The following is a 23,405-nucleotide window of genomic DNA, read 5'->3' as shown; positions in this document are numbered from 1 at the left end:
CAGTATCAGTAAACATGTGATCGGTCCTTTTCTAAATAGAAACCTATGACCAGTGGGTAAAGGAGACTACGGCCAAAGGCACAGAGCTGCACCGCGGGCAGGGAGCCTGCAGGGTTACAGACTCCTGCACCTCACCCTGCGGCTGCGGCCTGGCTCTGTTCGGTCCTCAGTACACACAGAAATGGGTGCTGTGAACCCTACCTGACCCCCTGCCTTCCGAATAGCTGTGCACTTGACCTTTGTTTTAGATGGTGTGTCTAGGGATCTTGACTCTTGCTCTTTTAAAAACAAAATTATTTGTTCCTTAGGAGTCTGCAAACGCTTCTGGATGATGAAGGTGATGACTTCAGAGAAGTATTTTACATCCATTTTAATGTGAGTAACAATAAAACTAGGTAACAGATCGGCTTTAATCTGATTAACCCTTTACCTACTTAAACCTGTCACCATTTACTTTAAAAAAATAAATAAATAAATAAAACTTCTGAATTAAACTAGTGAAAAGGGGTTTTGTCCCCTCATGATGAGCCGGGTGCATCAGTTAGAGTTGTAACAACCAACGCTAAAACTCAGTGGCCTAAAACAACAAACATGCGTCAGTGGGTTTCCACACTGGGCTGACTTGGCTGGGCTGGGTGGTCTGCAGGGGCATCACTCACATACCTGGTCATCGGAAGGCTGCTTGGATTATAGGGTGTCAGCCAAAACAGCTTGTCTGTTCCCCGTGATCTCTGATCCCCCAGTAGGCTAGCGGAGGCTTCTGAAGCAAGACTGCAGTCTTTATTCTTCACATGCTGGTCTTGGGGTTGCAAAGAGTAGGAAGAGATAACAGGCCCCCCCATACAAGCTTCTGCCCCCGTCAGGTCCCATTGGCCAAAGCACCTCACATGGCCATGCCCAGGTTCCAGGGCTGAAGAGACAGATCCTCTCTTGATGTGGAAGTGTTGCAAAGTCACATGGCAAAGGGCTGGGAAACCAGAATGGGAGGAATTTATGGCCATTTTTTGCAAATTTACCACACTGGGTCTACGCTGTATAAAATGAATACTGAGATACGGCCATTTTCCAATTAATTCGTTTAATATGACCAGTGAAGATGATTCAGGTTTTTAAAAATATTCATTTTTCATTCTACATGAAAGGATGGCAATTTTTTGTTTGTACATTTCTTGCTAGTTTTTATGACACAATGTACATTTTTACAGATTCCTTAGGAACAGAAGTATGCTCCAAAGTACTTTTGTTGATGATAGATTGTTCGGAATTATGTTGGAGAAATCATCTGAGTTTATTTGTGTCATTTGTGGTTATAGGTGCATTGGGACAGAAATGATGTAGACTTAATTCCTAATGGAAGTTGCATAATTGTCGACCAGACTAACAAGTAGGTATAAAGAAATGAAATATGTGCTTTGTGTATACACTATATTTATTTTACTGGGATGTAAGAATTCCTTTTAGTTCATATAATTTTTCATTCCCATTAGTCACTTTTCAATAAGGCAGAGAAGTTGGTGTGTGCTGTGTGTATGTGTAACATCATGGAGTTTTATTGTGGTAAGGCAGCGGTCCCCAGCCTTTTTGGCACCAGGGACTGGTTTCATGGAAGAAAATTTTTCCATGGACTGGGTTGCAGGATGGGGGAATGGCGAGCAATGGGGAGCGGCTGTGAATACAGATGAAGCTTCACTTGCTCAACGCCTGCTGTGCAGCCCGGGTCCTAACAGGCCACAGACCTGTACCAGTCCTGGCCCTACAGTGGTAAGAAATGGAAATGGCTTTCACAGAGAGGCCTTCCTTTTCCTACTGTCTAAAATTGTACCACCAACCTCCATCCCTCTTTATCCACTTACTGTGCTTTACTTTTTCTTTTCGTATCACCCATCTCCTACCTTTAGGATTTATTTTCTTATTTATTTCTCGGTGTTTCCACCACTATCCTGAAAGCTGCATGATGGCAGGGACTTGGTCTGTATTCTTCACCACTGTGTATCCAGGGCCTGGAGCAGTCCACAGTGGCGCCGGGTACATAGCAGGCACATAGTATTTTTTGAGGCGGTAACTGGATTCTTGTCTTCTCTACATCTTACAGGATGCCACGTAAAGTTACCGTAGAGCTTGGGATTATAGAATGTGCCCTTGACAGTTGGTCAAAGTAGCAAAGAGATCTCTAGTGAGCATTCTGGCCTATGCCAAATCTTTTTCTATGGTTTTGTTTTTTTTTTTTTTTTTTTTTGAGACAAAGTCTCACTCTGTTGCCCAGGATAGAGTGCCGTGGTGTCAGCCTAGCTCACAGCAACCTCAGACTCCTGGGCTTAAGAAATCCTCCTGCCTCAACCTCCAAAGTAACTGATACTACAGGCATGTGCCACCACAGCAGGCTAATTTTTCTATTTTTTGTAGAGACAAGGGTCTCGCTCTTGCTCAGGCTGGTCTCAAATTCCTTAGCTCAAGCAATCCTCCTGTCTTGGCCTCCCAGAGTGCCAGGATTACAAGCGTGAGCCACTGCACCCCACCTGGCACTCTTTTTTGCTTTTAATCTCAGAAGGGAAGTTTTCAGTATGTCATCATTAAATATGATGTTTGCTGTAGGTTTTAATTCTTATTAGGTTAAAGATCTCCCCTTCTATTCCTAGTTTATTAAGAATTTTCATTATAAATGAATATTGAATTATTATCAGATGCTTTTTGTGCATCTATTGAAATGATCATATGGGTTTGTTTTGTTATGGGGAGAATTATATTGTTTGGTTTTCCAATGTTAAACCAATCTTGTGTTCATGGTATAAACCCAGCTTGCTGGTCATCTATTATGCTTTTTATATATTGCTGTTTGCTAATATTTTGTTTATGATTACTGTGTCTATATTTGTAAAAGATACTGGTTAGTAATTTTCCTTTTCTTTAATGTTAATACTGAGGTTACATTATGGAGGTTTGCTGGCCCCATAAACTAGTAAGGAATGTTACTCTTTTTCTGCTCTTTACAAGAGTCTATATAAGATTGGTGTTGCTTCTTTCTAAAATATTGAAAAAATTCCCATCAATGTCATTTAGTTATGAGATTTTAAATTATAGATTAAATTTCTCACATTTACTATTTAAGTCCTATTAAAGAAGAAACTTTACTCTTTCTTCTTGTGTGGCTAGCTGTGGTTTTCTGGGAATTTGTTTCATCTAAATTTTCATATTTATTATATAAAGTTGTAACATCCTGTTATTAGCTTCTTAAAGTCTTATTAATATATCTATATCTGTGGTTCTCGATCAGGGGTGATTTTTGCCCCCCAGGGGACATTTGGTGAATTGTTATGAAGCTTGAATTAGATCATCTGTAATTAGTGGCTAGAACAGTCCATGGCACGTGGTGAGCACTCAGCAACTGTTAGGTGTTCCAGCTTTTGTTTTTATCCCCCAACCCTATCGTTCAGGGTATTGCAGTAAGCGGAAATAATTTTTTGTTTTATTAAAGGAGAGACTATGTTTCTAAGTGCATCGATTACATCTTCAACATCTCTGTGAAAGCAGTTTTTGAAGAATTTGAGAGAGGATTTTATAAAGTATGTGACAAGGATATTATTGAATTTTTCCATCCTGAGCAACTGAAGGACGTGGTTGTTGGACATACGGATTATGACTGGGAAACATTTGAAAAGGTACATCGTCGTCACAAAGGCTAAGCTGATTAAATTCAGTTCTCCTGCCTATTTCCTGAATACCTTTTTTTCTGCCTTTTCTCCAGAATGCGCAGTATGAACAAGACTACGACAGTTCACACCCCACTATAGTGATGTTTTGGAAGGCTTTGCACAAATTGACTCTGGAGGAAAAGAAAAAATTCCTGGGTAAGAAATCAAGGAATAGATATCAGGGAGTAGTAATCTTACGTCTTTTCAATGGGACAACAGTTTCATTAGTGATAGGTACCGTTTGCAACGAATCACAGTGTCAGCGCCACTCCTAGGCCAATTGAATGTCCTCTATGGCCAACATCAAAAACCAAATGTTAACATAGGTGATATTTTGCCCTGTGATTTCATCCCTTCTCATTGCTTTTCAAATTATCTTCTTTTCTTTAAGCTAAATATTGAGTCTTCTTTCTCTAGTCCCTGTCATCATTCCTTTGGCCAGCCCTTGTGGGATTAACCAAGATATTTTATTTGGCTAATTTTCACTATTGTTCTATGATTATTATTAATATGAGATTTGCTATTACTGCACACAAGCTATTTTATTTGTGTCTCTAAGCCTGTTTTACCTCACATTCTAGATTTTCATTTCCGTTTTATGCTTACCTGAAGATTTTCCTGAGACTGGCTTAATAACTTTCTCTTTCATTTTCTTGTCCTGTTTCCTTATTTTTGAGAAAAATTTATCTTCTTCTTCTTATTTTTATGGATAACATGTATGTTAGAAGATACTCAGACTTACGTGGAGCCCAGCCTCCCTTTCCGATCTTAACTCTTAGAGGAAATCTTTGTTGCAGTCAGACGGGTCCACTGTCTGAACACTCCTGAGCTCACCTTGCACCTCGCCACCTCCAGGCTTTCTCTGAAGCACCTTCCCTTGATCTCACCCACCTCCTTGCTGCCTCGCTAAACCTTTCCCTCCTTGAAGGTCGGAGTAATTCTGAACTCCTGGAAGTCCCCCAGGGACCCCGGCCTGGCTGTCCCTCCCTGCTCTGAAGCGCAGCATTTACAGTCAGGATGTACTTAACCCCGTGATACCTGCACTGGCTACTTACACATTTTCCCTTGCTGTTTGTCGCTTTCTTCACGAGACTGTGATATTCCCAATCAGACTTTAAGCTGCTTGAGGGCAGTAACTGTAGTCCCCAGTGCACTTGCTAATGTAGGACTCCGTGCCTGGGCCCACGATGAAGTTTTTTGAATGAACAGATTTTCTCTCTGTAAGGAGATGTGGGTCTCTGTGTGAAACTGATCACCCCATTTTCTCCTTTTTAGTGTTTCTTACAGGAACTGACAGAATACAAATAAAAGGTTTAAAGAACATGAAGATAACTTTTTGCTGTCCTGAGAATTTGACCGAAAAAGATCCCATGAGAACATACACATGTACTAGTGTTCTCTGCCTCCCTAAATACTCTACAATGGAAAGAGTGGAAGAGGCGCTCCAAGTAGCCATCAACAACAACAGAGGATTTGGCTGACCTCACAGCACAGTATTTGCCTCCTTTTGGAAATACCATTAAAAATAAATTTAATAACTCAAAAATTAACATAAAAGTCTCATTCACTATTCACTGTGTTTATCTGCTCTTTTGGAATTGCTGTTATTGCATGTAAGATGTATGAGCTATGATACAGATTAGGCTGTGTCTCTAACACAAATGTTAGATATTTGCATGAATTAGCCTGAAAGGAGACTCTTTAGCTTAGCAGTATTTTTTAAAAGACTGCAATTGTCTACCTAGTATCTGTTCTTTTCAAATTGCACAGTGTAAGGTATTCTGTTACAGCAGCACAAAGCGAACTAAGACACACTTGTAGCGTATCCATAATATAAAGAACTCTCAAAACTCAGCAGCAAGTAAACACGACAGGGTGCAGGGCGCCCTCCTACAACCCCAGCACTTTGGGAGGCTGAGGCAGGAGGATCGCTTGAGCCCAGGTCGCAGTGAGCTATGATGACACCACTGCACTCTAGCCCGAGCAACAGAAGCCATACCCTGTCTCAAACAAACAAACAAAAAAGTAAACACAGCACAATTTTTCTTGGCTGCTTTTCCATTGCGTTTGCGCCCTTCCCCTTTGCTCCCCTGACTCATCTAGTCCGTGGCTTCAGTTACTGCGTCCCTGCCGATGACACCCAGAGCTGGATGCCTCTGACCTACAGCGATTCATGTGTTCCAGCGCCAGAGCCATTTTTCTGTGTAGTCCGTGTCTCTACCTGCGTGCCCCATGGCTCTTTCATCGCAACACGTTCGAGAAGAAAATTGTCACTTTTCATTCCCACAATGTGTTCCTGTGCTCCACAGCTTGGAGTGGAACCACCAGGATCTCCTCCATTCCTCCCTCTGCTTTACCCTCCACATTCAAGTCAAGTCCCAATAATTCTAGTTTCCGTATGTCTCTAACCCCACTGCCAGTGCCCTGAGTCCGAGCTCTCGGCATCTCCTGTCCCACCGCTTCTGTAGCCTCCACTTTGGTCTCCTTGTGCCTAGACCAACACTGTCCAGTAGAACTTTCTGTGAGGTGGGAAATCTATGTCTGCCCTGTTCAGGAACGTGGACCCCTGCAGTGGAGGTTTAGTCTTTGAAGAGTTTTGAAGAGTGAAAACTTTCATTGGCAACAGTGGAAAAACAATCTAGAGCTGTGCTGTCCTATATTGGCTCTTTAATTAAATAAAATTTAAACTTGTCACATTAGCCACATTGTAAGTGCCCAATATTTACTTGTGACAAGTGGCTACCGTAGTGGACAGCGTAAATACGAACACTTGTTACAGCATGGGTCTATAACATACAAACCCACTGGAATTTTGCACGTGCTTTTTTCCCTCTTTCTGGGAAAAAGCCATCGTGTATATCAGCTGCACAAATAAAAATGATTTGAAAATCAGGCAATAAAGTCTGATTTCATTAACACTGTTATTACTGCTCCCAAATAACGGCTCCAACCTCATCACCCACCATTGTCCTGCACACATTCTAGTCATATGTAACTAGTCCTGCATCATGTAACGATGGGAATATATTCTGAGAAAGCGTCATCTGGAAATTTCATTGTGCGAATGCCATAGAGTGTATTTGCACAAACCTAAATGGCATGGCCTACTGCACACCTAGGCTATAGCGTGTAGCCTGTTGCTCCTGGGCTAAAAACCTGTGCAGCATGTTACTGTCCTGAATACTGTATGCAATTATAACATAATGGTAAGTACTTGTGTATCTAAACATAGAAAAGGTATAGTAAAAATACAGTATAAAAGATAAAAAATAGTACACCTGCAATAGGGCACTTGCCATGAACAGAGCTTGCAGGACTGGAATTGCTCTGGGTGAGTGACGGAGTGGTGAGCGAATGTGAAGTCCTAGGACATTACTGTGCACTACTGTAGGCCACTAAACTTATTTTTAAAATAAAGTGATTGGTTTCTGACATCACAACAGCTACTGGATGATAGGAATTTTCAGCTCCATTATGATCTTACAGGACCACCTTTAATAGAAATGTTAAGCAGCCCGTGACTGCACTTCATTTTAGTTTCCTGAATGGGCCATAGTATCTTAGTCTCTCTTCTGTGTTTTCACAGTGTTTTTTCTTCTGCCTGGAACCCTGTTCCCCTCGCTCCCCGCTCCCTCCCCCTTCCTCACCTCCTCTCTGTAATTCTGCCTCCTCCACCGTCTGGGTTATTCCTACTCATTCTTCATGATTCACTTCACCTGTCATGGCCTTCTAGTAGATGCTAAATGAATGAACGTGGGAAAGATACGGCTACTTAGAATTTCTCAGGTGCATCCTTTGGTTCCTTCTGAGGCCTTGGCTGCCGGTGGTCACTTGAGTTAGCCAACAGTGCCATCTAGTGGCAAACGCGGAGGACAACAATCACCTCCAAATGGAGCATTTCACTAAGGGACAAAACTTGGAAAAGGGGGACAGGCTTTTCTCCCCACCACCGCACATAATAGTGAGAATCTACTATAGCTCTTGGCTATGCTGGATAATTTCGTATTTTCTACCTCCACTTAAAACCCACCTGGTCTGGAAGTGGGAGTCATCATTTCCATCTTACAGATGCAGAGTCTGAGGTTCAGAGGGGACCTCCTTAAATTAAGCCCTTTCTTGCAAAATTGGAAACAAATGAGGAAGAACAGGTCACAGCTGGCCCCTTTTTGCCTCCCTCCGGGTGGTAAGTTCTCAATTAGAGCTGGTGGGAGGGAGCTCATTAACGGGGTGATTAAAGATGACCCCCCGCCACCGGTGATGGAGCTGAGGCCACTTAGGAAGGGGAATCTTGTTGAGTCTCTAAGGAGGCAAGAGGTCCGCTGGTGTGAAGTCTGCTAACTACCGAGGAGCAGGTGTGACGAAGAGTTCTGTTAATGAAGGAACCAGACAGCGTTTCTCATGGTGAGTTTACAGCGCGGCACGTGGGGGTGGTGGGGCCAACGTCATGGGGTGCGGCGTCATGGGGTGCGGCATGAGGCACCGAGGAAGGGGAGTCCCCGCAGATAGGAAGCCAGGGTGATTTGCTAGCGAGGAACTTGGCGTGGAACACTAGAAGCCTGTTGAAGAATTCCCAATAAAGGATGTCCCGTCTGAGAGGGTCCCTAGAAGTAGCACAATGTGGAAGACAGAATTTAGAAGGTTTAAGGCCTGCATTCCACTTTGGGCCATGTCTCTAAGCAGCATGCGATGCCCAGCAAGTGATCTGGAACCCCTGAGCCTCAAGCTGGACACAGCTAAAACTGCTTTTTTATTGTTGTTATTTTTAACTGGTAACACCCTTACTGAGATAACTCACATAGCATATACTTCAGCCACGTAAAACTCAATAGTTCTTTTAGTATATTCACAGAATGGTGCAACCAACACCACAGTAAATTTTAGAACATTTTTATGGCCCTAAAGAGAAACCCTATACCCTTTAGCCAAAACTCTACAATCTCCCTCTCATCTCCAGCCCTATGCAACCACTAATCTGCTGTTTCTGTAGATTTGTCTATTATAGACATTTCATGTAAATAAATTCAAACAATGTGATGGTTTTGTAACTGGCTTTTCACTAAGCATATTTTCCATGTTCGTCCATGTTCTAGCACGTATCATCAGTACTTCATTCTTTTTTATTGCCAAATATTTTATCATTATATTCATATCACATTTTACCTACCCATTCATCAGTTGATGGACATTTTGGTTGGTTGTACTTTTTGGCTATTATGAATGATGCTGCTATGACCATTTGTGCACAGGTTTTTTTTTGAGGACATAGTTTTCATTTCTCTTGAGTATATACCTAGTAGAATTGCTCGGTCATATGGTAATTCTGTTAAACCTTTTAAGGGACTGCCAACTGTTTTCCAAAGAAGCTATAGCATTTTATACTCTGACCAGCAGTGTATGAGGCCTAAGAGGTCTTTTAAAACTACAGATCTGCTCATAAAAGTGTTGTGGAGATCTAGAAACATTACTTTTATATAGCACTATTCCTTCTTCCCTCTTTCTGTGCTATTATTGCTAGGAATATTGCACCTGTTTGTTACAAACCCACTGATACTTTGTGATACTTTACATAATTTAATGTCTCCTAAACTGAGAAAGGAGAGCAAGTATGTATTTATAGCATTAGTTATATTAACCTTCTTTTTTACCTTTTCTGGTTCTCTTCATGTGTTCCTATGAATTCAAGTTGCCATCTGGTGTCATTTCCTTACTCCATTTATTTCCTTTGTGATGTTAATACCAATGTTATATGTCATAGGCCCCAAAATACAATTGTATACATCTTTTCTACGATTGCTTTGCAAATCAGTTAAAGAAGAAATATGCACTATCTTTTATAGGGACATAATTACCTTTACTATGCTAGTGGCTTGCACACCCCATGAGACACAATGACCCTCAGCTAAGAGATGGGAACAGTGACCCATGTATCCTGGCTGCACAGGAGCGTCACTCTGAGCTGAAGAGGAAGAAACAAATGGTTGGTGGGTCAAATGCCACAAACTCCCTGTTTTTACCAAGTTTTAGTAGACTTCCTCGAGCGTTTCTTCATTTAATGAGCTGTATGCCCTTAGGATGATTTCCACACACTTAAAATAGTTTTGTTTATAATTTTCACTTAGCTTGTTTCATTGGTGAATGGGTCCACAGAGCTCCTCACACTGTCATTCTAAAAACCAGTGTCATTTAGTTCTGTACAAAGTAGCTTCACATATAAAATTTTATTTGATCCTCATAATTTTATAAAAGGATTTTTAGCCCTAGAGATGAGTCCCAGAGATGTTAAGTAACTTGGCTAAAGTTGTAAGACTTATCAGAGCCATGTGTTCACTCAGGAAGGGCTTATTTGCTGCTCTGTGCTAAGAATTAGATTAAAAAAATGAACAGTTTACTATGTAGACAGGGGACTAAAACCAGGCTATTACAGCACAAGATTAAGTGCTAGAATAAAGCATATGATGCTTTACACAGTAAGAATGCCTTTAGGGTTAATCGAAAGAACAAATCTTCAGGAAATGAAGAAAAAAACAACTCTTAAGGAAGTGATCGGGATTACTTCCAAGTGATCTAGTCTTCCAAGTTACTTGCCTGCCATCGGGTAATTTTAAAATGTGACTTGTGCTACAGTATATGTTGAACTAATGCAACAGAAAATACATCTAACGTGTTTTTCTTTTGATAGGTAAGAATCACTGTTTAAAGTTTGTTAAAATATTTTTATATTTAATTCTTAGGTTTCTGTAGGGTAACTACTGAAACATTTATGCTATACTTCAGAAATACTGTACCATACTTGATCAGTCTTACTGAAAGTTCTGGAAAATCAGGGGCTATTAATGTGTTGAATGCTCATACCCTTAGTAGTGTTACTAGGTCTCCTGTGTAAAGCAGGAAAATAAACTGAAATGTGGCTCAAAACACGGCTCTAAGTTCTACAGGGCACAATCAGCCATATGTAGGTCTTCCCGTCCACTTTCCTGGGAAATGATTCCATTTTGGGAATGAAGTGCCTTTCTAAACATAGCCTATATTTTTAATTTAGAACACTTTTACATTTTCCCTTAGTACTACACTCTTGTGACCTCCCCCCCCCCCCAAAAAGACTACTACAAACTGGTTTGTTTTTTTATGGGAAGATGTCAACATCTTACTTCATTATTAACGTAAGCATTTGATGCCAAAGAAACGAAGGTAATTTCACAAACTCAGAATTTTTGTGTAAGTACATGAAATTTCCATTTTATTGTATGGTTTTATAGTCACACTAGTGCAAATGCATTTCTCTGCAACCATTTCAACATAGCTCCTTTGGAATTATTTCAGTCATCTGTAATGTGTGACTTCACCAAATACCTTGAAGCTACACCAGCAAACAAAATTTCAAACGACCAACTTTTAGATGAAAGGGTAAGAAATAGTCATCAGATGATGACTGGGGGGTGTTAATCTCCGACAAGACACTGTGTCGAAATGTTTCTTCTGATGCAGCAGTTATAAGTCAGAACCTTCAAAAAACAAGGGCAGAACAAGAGTGTGATAAAAGCAGCTTGGGCAGCGTGAGCCTCCCATAGTCCTAAGCCTGACACAAGCCAGGCGAAGCATCTTTCCTGCAAACTAAGTGGGTCTCCAGTATTTCCACCTCGCTGAGCTTTCAGAGATAGAAGCCCAACACATATCATGAATCTATCTATACGCCATCTTGGCTCTGGTTGCATTAATTATGCCTGAAGAGTTTAATACCCATCCAAGTCCAAAGGTGGAAGAACACATACACTGGTATGGTTACCGGCAGGAGCAGACTGTAAAAACAAAGGCTGGCTGTGCTAGTGCAGCCCTGGGGGAAGTTTTCTTCCACAGAGGCTGAGTAAAACAGTCCTGCTAGAGAGACCAGTGGAATAAGAACAGTCAATGTAGGAAGAGAGAGATACATTCTTCTCCTCCAGTTATTACCCGCCACCCTGCTTTAAAAGGTATATGGTAGTAAGAAAATTTAGTTGTTGTGCTTTTGTTTTTTTAAATTAGGATCTATCGCTGCTCCGTTTCTTCTTGCTTCTTACTTTGATGTGTCATCCTAGCTGCCTGTGGTATCATGTTAGGAATCCCATCAATGATTGGATAGGCTATTCCCAGCTCTTCATTAATCAATTCGTTTGTTGATGCTTCATATCTGAAGAGGAAAAAAAAGAACAAGATGAATTGTGGAAAACAAGATGTTTGGAAGACCTTAATTTTCAATATATAATACCATCTATCGAATTCTTGACACAGAGTTAATCCCAGAACAGTCTTCTTTAATTCTAAAAGCAGCAATAGCTAATGCAACCATTTCCCTTAGAATCTATAACTATTCCCATTTAAGTTAGTTTCTCTGATTCTCTTTTTCCCCTATTCCCAAGTAATTCCTTAATTTTTTTTTTCATACCAGTCAGAAAAGATCTGGAAAAGGTATTTTATCCAAATATTCCTTCATTATTTTAGTCAACCCCAAAACCATCCTGTTATTTTTATTTACTACTGGGACAAAAACTAGAGGAAAATCAACTTCTTAGTTTTAGAATAAATACTGAATAGAGAACCTTAACTGATTCATTAGAAGGAAATCACTGACAAGGATGAGAGCAGAAATGAGGAAACTTTGGAAAGCAGTGAGTATGCCGCGAGCTAGTTATAATTAGCTAAAAGGTAAATCAAATGGTAATTTCACTGTTTAAGAAAGTTGAATAATATGTTCATTATAGGACAAAAACACAGAAATATGAAAATAAAAATTGCTAGCAATTACAATCCAAAGATAACGACTGATAATTGTTGTGTTTGTGCGATTTGTAATACCAGTATTAGTGTTGTTCGTATTCGGTTGTAGTGGTCTGGACCGTAGAGCTGTTTTCCCAAGAACTAGGTTAAAGGTTAAAAAGGCTTTTACAAAATCCTGCCGGCCCAAAACTAACCGCCAGTGGGCAGCACACGCAGCGTAAACGCTCAGCACTGTCGGGTATCAGTTGTACTCTGGCGGCCACTGCAGTATTTTTCATCATCTTCACTTAAAAACCTGAATACTCTGGACTTGTCCTGAATTCCAATGGTTCAGAAACCCGGCTGTACATTAGAATCATTTAGGGACCTTTTAAGAAAATACAAAGGAGCCGGGCGGAGGCGGGGCAGCGGTGCCCGTAGTCCCAACTGCTCGGGAGGCTGACGCGGGTAGTTCAAGGTCAGCCTAGGCAACACAGAGAGACCAAAGAAATAATACAAATGTTCAGCTCTCACCCCCCCAGCATTCGCATTCAGTCCCCCTGAAGGGGGCGAGAATTGGCATTTTTAAAAAGGTCCCCTTGGTTGTAATTCGCAGCCAGTGGCTAACCTGAAAACGCCTCGATGCATTCCTGCGGGCCGGCGACCTCACTTGGGAGTTCTGGGACTCGGCTGCCCCGGGTTTCCTCCGGCCCGGCCCGGCCGGACCAGCGTCCAGAAAATGGCAGCGGGGAACACCCGGGGACCCGAAAGGCCCCCGCGGCCGCGAGAGGCCGCGCGGTCCACCTGCCCCCACCCCCACCTCCACCGGGAGGCCGCGCAGGGAGAGCCGAAGCCGGCGGGTCACCTGAGCGGCTTCTTCGAGAGCGGGCACACCAGGAACTTCAGCAGCGCCGGGTCGAAGGCGCGGGGCGGCTCCTCCGCCTTCTTGCTCCGGTCTGCCGAGGGCCGCGACCCCGACGCGTGCAGGCACCGACGGGCGGCCGCGGACGTCGGTGCGCGTGTCCCCCGCAGCGCTAAGGCGAGCTTGCCGCGTGCTCCGCTCAGCATGGTCTGGCGACCGGCGACCGTCCTCAACCGTCCCCTCCGCCAGCGGGGTCCAAACTTCCCGCTCCCGGCCCCCCGCGCGTCCAGTCCCGCCGGCCAGGCCCCGCCCCCTCGGTGCTCTAGGAAACGCTGCCCCCCGAGTAGGCGGGGCCCGGCGCTTTGGTTCCGAGCGTGCTCCTGGCCCGACCGCTTTTCCGGCGGGCGCCGCGGCTCAGTAGCGAGCAGTGCTGTCCCGGCCGGAGACCCCTCGAAAGCGCCGCCGCGCTTGCACGGCTACAAACCAACCGGGCACCGTGGGCCTGTCGCGGGGAGGCCAGGAAGCCGGTGGCCGCACCTCAGAGTGGCACAGCGTTAAGCCACTACGTGGTTCTCTCCTAGCGAGGCTGCAAACACAGCCGTACTGGGTGTGTTACAAGTGTTAATCGGTTTAATGGAAATTTTTACCACAGTTGCCATAACCTTGTGTGAACGGAAAAAAAGCCAAACTCTGTAATTTTAAAGAGATTTACTCTGAGCCAAATCTGAGGATCATGACCCGGAACCTCGCTCAAGAAGTCTTGAGCACATGGACTGGCTGTGGCTGGGTTACAGTTTGGTTTTATCCATTTCAGGGAGCAGGCAGGGGTTACAGATAAAGTCTTAAATCAATGCATGGGAGGCATACATTGGTTTGGCCCAAAAAGATGGGCCATCTCCAAGCCGAGCCTTACAGGTTACAGGGGGGTTTAAAGATTCTTTGGCTTGTAGTTGGTTAAAGACATGAAGCTTTGTCTAAAGGCTTGGAATGTTTTAACCTAAGGAGCGGTTTATCAGAGATAAGCCACCGGACACAGATCTGTTGTGTAAATTGGGGACCTGTAGGTTCATTTGCATACCTTAGGCCTGTTAATGGGTTAGGAAGGATGTCCCCAAGAAGGGAGGGGGCATGGTGAGGCATGTCTGACCTCCCTCCTCCTGGCAGGCAATTTAGTTTTAGGATATTCCTTTGGCCACGAGGGGGTCCATTCAGTTAGCTGGTGGGGAGGGGAGCCTTGAGATTTTATTTATTTCACACTTGTTTGGTGCTTTTTTTTCCTCATTAAAAAAATTTTAAGAACCTGAAAAGAATGGCTTAGGTTTCTCACCCTCCAAGATGTTTAGATTCTTCCCCCATGACACCTGGTCATAGTGCATTCATTTACATAGTGAAGCACAACTGACTTACTTCTATAAATGAGCTTAGAGGCCACAAGGAGTCTAAATAACTGATCAGGCAGTGTCCCTTAGTCAAATAGACGATATATTCGGTTGAATTTTTGATCTCAAGTTTGTCCAAGAAAGTAATGCATGCTTATGTCTTTCTTAATAATGTAGTAGACAAGAACCTGAGCTCTGGGGCCTGACAGCTTGGTTCCATGTCCACAGTTTACTAGCTGGATGACTCCTTCAAATGACCTCACTGCTCATTTTCCTTATCTATATGATAAGATTAATAATTGTACCTGCCTTGAGAATTTCCCTTAAGGTCGGGGATTCAGTGTGATAGTGCATGCAAAGAACATTTAGAAAAGTACCTGGCACAAATTAATATTCAGTTAATATTATCTGTTGTTATTTTTCTTTCATCTATTCTTCCCAGATCAATATATTCAAAGATTCCTTGTTAGTCATCAAATTTTTCCCTTTGTTTTGCTGAATATTGAACTTTTTTGTTTTGCTTTGATGGACTTTGTCATTTCACACTTTGAGTTCCTGGGAGTTGGGGTGGGAGTGAAGGATATACAGATACATATTTATATTTTCAAACTTCTCTTCCATTCAGCAATGTAAAATAAATTGAGAAATTTTAATTTTATTTGTCCCTCCTATTTTTTAAAAAAAACACCACTACATTATTTGATGTTCTTTGTTCACTAATGCTTAAAAGATTTCTAAAGGCTACTGTAGTTTATAGGATACTAAAAAGGAAATTCTTCTCTGGGTAGATAGATATTTAAAAGATAATGAACGTCTCTAGTTTCCAAACCCTACCTTGGTCACAAAGAAATCTTTCACAGTCAGAACTTTCCGTTATTAGAGTCACTAATGGACTAGAGAATGGGGCAGTTGGCAGGGCTGTACCCTCAAGAGGGACTATTGTAAAGTTCCTATGCTGCTTTCACCCTATTTCCTACCAGGGGAGTAGCAGGAATGAATTTTTCAGTCGAAGTTAGTTGATACTTTGGGCCCAAGGGAGGGGGTGAGCTGTAGGAAAGATATGTTTCGGTGAGGCAGGGGGAAGCAGAGTTTGACTTCTGCCAGCTCAGAGTGGGCCCAGCCCTTTGCCCCTGTGAGGTTGGGACCGGCACCCATGCATAAGGCCAGCTTCATTAGCTAGTCTGGCTGACAGATCCCTATCAACTGGGTTTTCTAACCGGTTATAAATAAATTAGTTTCAGTTAGCCTCCACGCAGAAGGGTTGAGGCAGATCAGTTTACTTTACATTAGTTTAGGGGAAGAATGGAGAGTAACAGCAAAGTATTTAAAATAAAACATCCTTGAATTTATAACACAAAAAATCGATAACCAATATTTAAGGAACATCTGAGTGTGTGACTGTATTTGTCCAACTATGGTCCATATTAAGTTGCAAAATGTCAAAGCAAAATGTCTCCGAATAGCCCTCGGTAATTAAAGACTACAACTCATTTCTGCATGTAGTATCCTAAGCTAAATGTAGGTGACGGGATAGAATCATGGGACTGGAATTGATCTTTCAGAAGTTAATCTCTTTTTACCATTTGCATGACAATGACCTTTCCTGGCACATAGGCTTGTGCACAAGTAATAACTGCATAGGCTCTGTGTGACCCAGTCCTGGGGAAGTTACTTAAACTCTCCACCTCAATCTTCTCACCTGTAAAATAAGATAATAATAGTATCTACCTTAGAGTGTTTGAGCAGACTAACTAATACAAGTTGAACAGCACAGGGCCTAGCACAGGTTACACATTTAAAGAATGTCATCAGCAACAAAATTACTTATTGTGGTAAAGTTAGTAAAAATTCTGATGAAAAGGGAAAATGCGATGCACCTCTAGGGACCTTCTTTCTAACTGAGGTGGAATTTTTGTAGTCTTCAATATGGATGCTGTTGAAACACCAGTCTTGGACTATCATATGCATAAAGTAAGTTAGAAAACAACAAGCCAAAGAAGGGCTACACTACATATTTTAACAAAGCCCAGAAATTTCAAATCAGGGGCATTGAAATTTGGGAACCTCTAATCCAGAGAGATAAATTTTTCACTAGATGGTATCAGTCAATATTTGAACTAACATTTATCGCTCCTTGTTCTTTTCTCTCTGTGATTACAAAGATTTACTTTCATTTACCGATTGTTTTCTTCATTTGATGACATTTATTTTAGGAATGAAAATCACAAAAAATCTTATTAATGAATTGCAATCGTAATGAGTTCATTAACATCAAGATTCCAATAGATAAATGGACAAAAGGCTTGAAAAGAAAAATTCACAAAAGAGAAAATGCAGTTGACCAATGAGCACATAAAAAAAAAAAGAATTCATCCTCAATAGTAAAGTAGTAATGCAACTTTCAAACATCAAAGAAGTTTCCATTTCTCATCTATCAAAATATAAATATTTTAAAAATGTAACTCTTAATATTGATTATTCATTTATTAATTTATTGAATGCCCACTATGTGGCAGGCATGTACCATTTAAAAATAGCTTTAAAAATAAAAATATAAAAGCACAGAAAATAATTATAAGTGAAAAAATCAGCACATAAAATTTTACGCACAATGATTAAAATTTTTTTTTAAACCAAGAACTTAGGCATAGGGGGAAAAAAATGAATAAAACCCAAAATGTTGATTGTCTTTAGCTGGTTGGAACATTACTGAATTGTTCTTTAAATGTTTCTTTACTCAAAATTTTTTCTTTAATACAGTCATTTTGAAATATAACCATTACTAGTTCATAATTGATAAAGGTGTACATTATTTCAAATCCATTGAATCAGTTCAATGAATATTTACTAATCACTTTGTATGTCCTCAGAATTATGTTAGGAGGTAAAGAAAAGTGGAACAAGGCATGTAAGATGCTATCTCTATTTTTAAGTTCATAGTCTTAAGTACAGTATACAGCACAGGATAAAGTTAAGTAAAAATCCAGATTTATATATAATACATTCTTTTGCATATTCATTGAACTTATACTATACACCAGGCTCACAGAGAAGGGTTGTGCTTAGGGAAGGGTTAGGGGTGTGTCAGTATGGGTAATATAGGAGATACCTATTTTATCTCCTTTTATAATCTTTTTTTAATTCGTGAAAACAAAATTTTAGTTTTGCAAGTAGGACATAGAAGCTTGCTAGGCAGAGATGAGTATGAGGAACCATCAAAACTATACAGCAGCTCAGAGAAGAATGAGTAATATGGACTTGAGTGGATATTGTAGGACTGCACGTTAATATACATTTTAAATGGCTTCTGTATATAACTGTCAGATTTTTTTAGGTCCATGAGCTTTTAAATTTAATTTTTTATTTCAACATATTAAGAAAGTACAAATGTTTTTGTTACATAGATACTTTTATAATGCTTAAGTCAGGGCTACTAGGGTGCCCATCACCCAAATAGTGTTCATTGTACTTGTTAGGTAGGTTTTTACCCTCCTCTCCTCCCTCCTTTCCCCTCCCCCTTTCTTAATTTCCAATGACTTTTACTTCTCTGTGCCCATGTGCCTCCACTGATTAGTTCCCAATTATTAGAGATACCTATGGTGTTTGTTTTTCCATTTCTGAGATATTTCACTTAGGATAATGGTCTCCAGTTCCAATCAAATTGCCGCAAAAGACATTAATTCATTTCTTTTTATGGCTGGGTAGTTCTCCATGGTATATATTTAATATATACCATATTTTGTTAATCCACTCATGAATTGATGGGGAATTAGATTGATTCCTTTTTTATTTCTGACTGAGCTTATTTGGGTCCTTTCTCTTCTATTCTTGGTTAATCTAGTAAGAGGCCTATCAATTTTGCTTATCTTTTCAAAGAACCAACTTTTTGTTTCATTGATCCTTTGTACTGTTTTGTTGTTTTCCATTTCATTTAGTTCTGCTCTGATCTTTGTTATTTCTTTTCTTCTTCTGGGTTTGGGTTTGGTTTGCTCTTCCTTTTCTAGTTTCTTGAGATGTGACATTAGGTTGTTAATTTGTAATCTTTCTGTCTTTTTGATGTAGACATTTACGGGTATGAATTTTCCCCATAGGACTGCTTTTGCTATATCCCATAGGTTTTGATATCTTGTGTCCCCTTTGTGATTCAGTTTGAGGAATCTTTTGATTTCCATCTTAATTTTATCATTGACCACTGATCATTCAGCAGAAGGTTGTTTAATTTACATGACTTTGTGTAGATTTGAGCGATTCTTTTAGAATTGATTTCCAGTTTTATTCCACTGTGGTTTGAGGAGATATAGGGTATGATTTCTATTTTTTAAAATTTGTTGAGACATATTTTATGGCCTAAGATAGGACCAACCTTGGAGAATATCTCATGTGCTGAGGAGAAGAACATATATTTCATAGTTTTTGGGTAGAATGTTCTGTAAATGTCTGTTAGGTCCATTTGTTCTAGAGTCCCATTTAAGTACAGTGTTTCTTTCTTTATTTTCTGCTTTGATGGTCTGTCCAGCTCTGTCAGTGGGATGTTGATATCCCCAGTAATTATGAGGCTGCTTTTTATTTCTTTGCTTAGATCTAGTAGAATTTGCTTTACGAATCTGGGAGCTCCTGTGTCAGGCGCATGTCTATTTAGGATTGTTATGTCTTCTTGTTGAATTGCTCCTTTTACCATTATATAATGACCATCTTTGTCTTTCTACACACACATACACACAAACACACACACACTCTTAATATAACACCTGTTACTTCCTTGTAATTATCCATTTATAGGTCTATCCCCTAATAATCTGTAGGATTGTTTAGGTCACATACCATGTGCATTTTATTTCTTTATCCCAAAATCTAGCACAGTGACTGGCACATAATAGATGTTTAGTGAGTGTTTGTAAAACGAATGTAATCTGTCTAGTGCCAAAGGTTAGTTGTTCCTCTTAACTTGCCAACAGAAAAATTATTATGCAATTATAGAACATACTGGGAATTTAGCTACCAGTGAAAAGGACAAGGAACATTTCTTTTTTAATTTAGATAAAGTCAAAACAAATAAACTCTTTCACAATCTGATTATAATTTTGAGCAACGTGAGGATGGACATACTAGAAGGTGTACTATATAAGATGTGTCTTCTAAGTTCTTTTTCATCTGAGATTATATATTTCTTTAAACTTACATTCAAGTTACAAAAATGCAACCAAGAATTCTTACCTACTTTCATCTAGATTCCCCAGATTAACAGCTTTCTATAGCTAGATTTAAAAAAACCATTTGAGAGTAACTTGCAGGTATAAAGTCCATTTACACTTAAACACTTCAAAACAAAAGATATTCTCTTATATCACCACAGGACAATTATCCAAACCAGGAAATTAATATTAATTCAATATTATTATATATTTATAGATTTAAATTTCACCATTTGTCCCATTAATGTATTTTTATAGCCAAAAGAAAAAAATATTTCTGGTCCATGATCCAATCCAGGATTAAACATGGCACTTAGTTGTCATGTCTTATTCATCTCTTGTTATCTGAACCAGTTCATTGGTCTTTTTTTGGTCTTTCATGACCTTGACATTTTGAAGCCTACAGGAAGGCCGTTCATAGCAAGTCCATTCTTCGATTTGAATGCATCTGATGTTGCTTCATGATTAGATTGAGGTTAGGCATTTTTTTTCTTTAGGTTATGCATTTTTGCCAGGAATACCACAGCACTAACACTGTCTTTCTCAGTGTATCCTACCGAGAAGCATTACTTGTTATACTAACCCTGACCATTTTATTAAAGTGGTGCCTATAAGTTGTCACTACTGTAAGTTACTGCTTTTCTCTATGTAATGAATAAGTATCATATGGGGATAATGTTATATTTAAGGCTAAACACAAAGTAGAACACGTGTTCCTAAGTGATCTAAATGGAAATTGTTTGGCTCTGTTATGTGACCTCACTAGAGATTACTTACAAGAATGAGAAGACTGTTTAAAGTGGCAATCTTCTGACATTTTAAGTGCTTAGCTGAAAAATTATTTACAAAAACAAGACGTGGCTCTGAAATCCATAGAAGTGAATATTAAAGCCTTCAGTAAACGGGACTTCTGCACTCAGCATCTTCCCTGGGAGATGAAGCCTCAGTAGTGGCGGAACTGTTGTTTGTGTGAAGCTGTCTGCGTCTAGCTCACTGACGGATTGCTCTTCAAAAACCCTCTGACAGGAAGATAATGTCCCATGTCATTAGTCATGCTTCACAATCAAAAGACTAGGTTTATGTTGGTGTTAAAGCTAGGAATCCTGACTCCCCGCGTCTTTGTTCAACCCACATATCCCTTCAGGGAGAGCTATGTTGAACTTGTACAGGTGATTCTGATGCATGTTTACCTGTTTTCTGGAGTTATAAAAATTCAGCACAATAAATAGGATGTTCTTAAGCTATTCTTCCAAATGGTTCTACATCATAGCAAAGGCATCATGTAGTTCTGAGTACAAGATCTGTTTCCCTCACTAGATCTAGCTCCTGGGGACCCTTCCACACTGGGCTGGGCTTTGGAGATAGTTGCCTGTGCTAGTTTGCTAGGGCTGCTATGACTAAGTACACAAAGCCACAGACCAAGTGGCTTGAACAACAGAAAAATCATAGTCTCGAAATCCTCGAGGCTAACGATTCTTGGGTAGATCAATGTGTCCGCAGAGGTGGTTTCCTTTACAGCCCCTCTCTTTGGCTTATTGATGGCCCTCTTCTCCCTGTGGCTTCATGTGGTCTTTTCTCTGTACATGTCTGTGTCCTAATGTCCTCTTCTTTAAGGACATCTGTCATGTTGAATTAGGCTCCATCCATATAACCTCATTTTAATTTAATTCCATACCTTTTGAAAGGTCTTCTCTCCAAATACTGCCCCGTTCTCAGGCATTGGGGGTTAGGAATTCAACATACAAATTTTAGCGGGACACAGTTCAGCCAATAACACTACTCTTTCAATCCCACTGGCTTGGTGTAAAATATTTTTGGTTATTCCACCAACTCTACAGGGTTTTAAAAAGGATGGTATTATACATTCCAATGTCTCTTTTTTTTTTTTTTTTTTTTTTTTTTTTTTGTGGAGACAGAGTCTCACTTTGTTGCCCAGGCTAGAGTGAGTGCCGTGGCATCAGCTTAGCTCACAGCAACCTCAGACTCCTCTGCTTAAGCGATCCTACTGCCTCAGCCTCCCGAGTAGCTGGGACTACAGGCATGCGCCACCATGCCCGGCTAATTTTTTCTATATAGATTTTTAGTTGTCCATATAATTTCTTTCTATTTTTAGTAGAGACGGGGTCTCGCTCTTGCTCAAGCTGGTCTCGAACTCCTGACCTCGAGCGATCCACCCGCCTGGGCCTCCCAGAGTGCTAGGATTACAGGCGTGAGCCACCGCGCCCGGCCTCCAATGTCTCTTAATTCTCTGGAAGTCTCTTATAATACATTTAAGTTTTTTTAATTATTTAAAGGAAGTCAGTCATTTGGAGAATTCTTGATGATTAGGGAATTATGTATTAGAAACATTCTTTTTTTTTTTTTTTTTCTTCTTAGAGATGGGGTCTTACTATGTTGCCCAGGCTAGTCTTGAGCTCCTCAGCTCAAGCAATCCTCAGCCTCTGGAGGAGTAGCTGGGACTATAGGCACATACCACTGCACCCAGATTCTTTTTTTTTTTTTTTTTTTGAGACAGAGTCTCAACTCTGTTGTCTAGGCTAGAGTGCCGTGGTGTCATCATAGCTCACTGTAACCTCATACTCCTGGACTCAAGGGATCCTCCTGCCTCAGCCTGCTGAGTAGCTGGGACTATAGGCACACATCACCACAGCCGGCAAATTTTTAAAACAGTTTTTGTAGAGATGGGGTCTCACTCTTGTTCAGGCTGGTCTCAAACTCCTGGCCTCAAGCAATCCTCCTACCTTGGCCTCCCAAAGTACTGGGTTTAACATAACGTAAACTTCTCCTAATGAAAAGATGTGATTATTCAAATGCTCTTCATATTTCGTCATTCCTCCTTAATAGTGGGATAAATGTGAACCTTGACCAAATATTTTAGAAGAGATTTCCTTGCTCTTTGGGAAAGAATCAGTTAGGCTAGACTAGGTATATTACAGTAAAAACAACCCAGATCTCAGTGACTTCAAATAACAAGTTTAGGCAGGGCGTGGTGGCTCACGCCTGTAACCCTAGCACTCTGGGAGGCCGAGGCAGGAGGATTGCTTGAGCTCAGGAGTTCGAGACCAGCCTGAGCAAGAGCAAGACCCCATCTCAACTAAAAATAGAAAAGAATTAGCTACAGAACTAAAAATAGAAACAAAAAATTAACCGGGCATTGTGGCTCATGCCTGTAGTCCCAGCTACTCGGGAGGCTGAGGCAGGAGGATCGCTTGAGCCCAGGAGTTTCAGGCTGCAGTGAGCTATGATCAGCTCACTGTACTCCAGCCTGGGCAACAGAGCAAGACCCTCTCTATTAAATAAATAAATATGTCTAGTCCCTAAGCTCCTGAGAGAGAAGGAAAAAGAAAAAAAGAATTAAAAATAAATAAATAAAAAGTTAACTTGAAAGCATGTCTGTTACTTGTAAGTAAATGAAATATTAATAACTAAAAACACTCAACATAATTTTTGTCACATTTTTCTCCAGTATCCCAAACTCCGAAGGGAATGACATGGGAAAAGAGAATAAATATTATTTGAGGAGTAGTAAAGGATGAAATGCCTGAAAATAATG

At 40.6% G+C, this 23,405-nt stretch overlaps 3 protein-coding genes across 3 annotated transcripts in view; 1 reads left to right on the top strand and 2 right to left on the bottom strand.

The window, feature by feature from the left end:
- HERC5 (HECT and RLD domain containing E3 ubiquitin protein ligase 5) overlaps nucleotides 1-5,185 on the top strand; it is a 30,871-nt gene extending 25,686 nt beyond the window's left edge. The window contains exons 19-23 of the mRNA XM_069485516.1: nucleotides 309-375; nucleotides 1,314-1,384; nucleotides 3,473-3,656; nucleotides 3,743-3,845; nucleotides 4,965-5,185. Coding sequence (XP_069341617.1) covers nucleotides 309-375; nucleotides 1,314-1,384; nucleotides 3,473-3,656; nucleotides 3,743-3,845; nucleotides 4,965-5,170 — 631 coding nt within the window. The 3' untranslated portion in view covers nucleotides 5,171-5,185. The remainder of the gene's footprint in view (nucleotides 1-308; nucleotides 376-1,313; nucleotides 1,385-3,472; nucleotides 3,657-3,742; nucleotides 3,846-4,964) is intronic.
- A 5,757-nt stretch (nucleotides 5,186-10,942) lies between these two features.
- On the bottom strand, nucleotides 10,943-11,623 carry PIGY (phosphatidylinositol glycan anchor biosynthesis class Y). Its single transcript, XM_069485515.1, has one exon. The coding sequence runs from the start codon at nucleotides 11,614-11,616 to the stop codon at nucleotides 11,401-11,403; it is 216 nt and encodes a 71-aa protein (XP_069341616.1). The 5' UTR covers nucleotides 11,617-11,623; the 3' UTR covers nucleotides 10,943-11,400.
- An 85-nt stretch (nucleotides 11,624-11,708) lies between these two features.
- On the bottom strand, nucleotides 11,709-13,573 carry PYURF (PIGY upstream open reading frame). The gene is made up of 2 exons (XM_069485514.1): nucleotides 13,285-13,573; nucleotides 11,709-11,853 (listed from the first exon to the last, which is right to left on the bottom strand). The coding sequence occupies exons 1-2, from the start codon at nucleotides 13,485-13,487 to the stop codon at nucleotides 11,712-11,714; spliced, it is 345 nt and encodes a 114-aa protein (XP_069341615.1). The 5' UTR covers nucleotides 13,488-13,573; the 3' UTR covers nucleotides 11,709-11,711.
- Nucleotides 13,574-23,405: the final 9,832 nt, after the last annotated feature.

The sequence above is a fragment of the Eulemur rufifrons genome, chromosome 13 (assembly GCF_041146395.1).
Source record: "Eulemur rufifrons isolate Redbay chromosome 13, OSU_ERuf_1, whole genome shotgun sequence".
Classification (NCBI taxonomy): Eukaryota; Metazoa; Chordata; class Mammalia; order Primates; family Lemuridae; genus Eulemur; species Eulemur rufifrons.
Note: the sequence above shows the minus strand (reverse complement) of the source record. Positions and strands in the feature narration are given on the sequence as shown.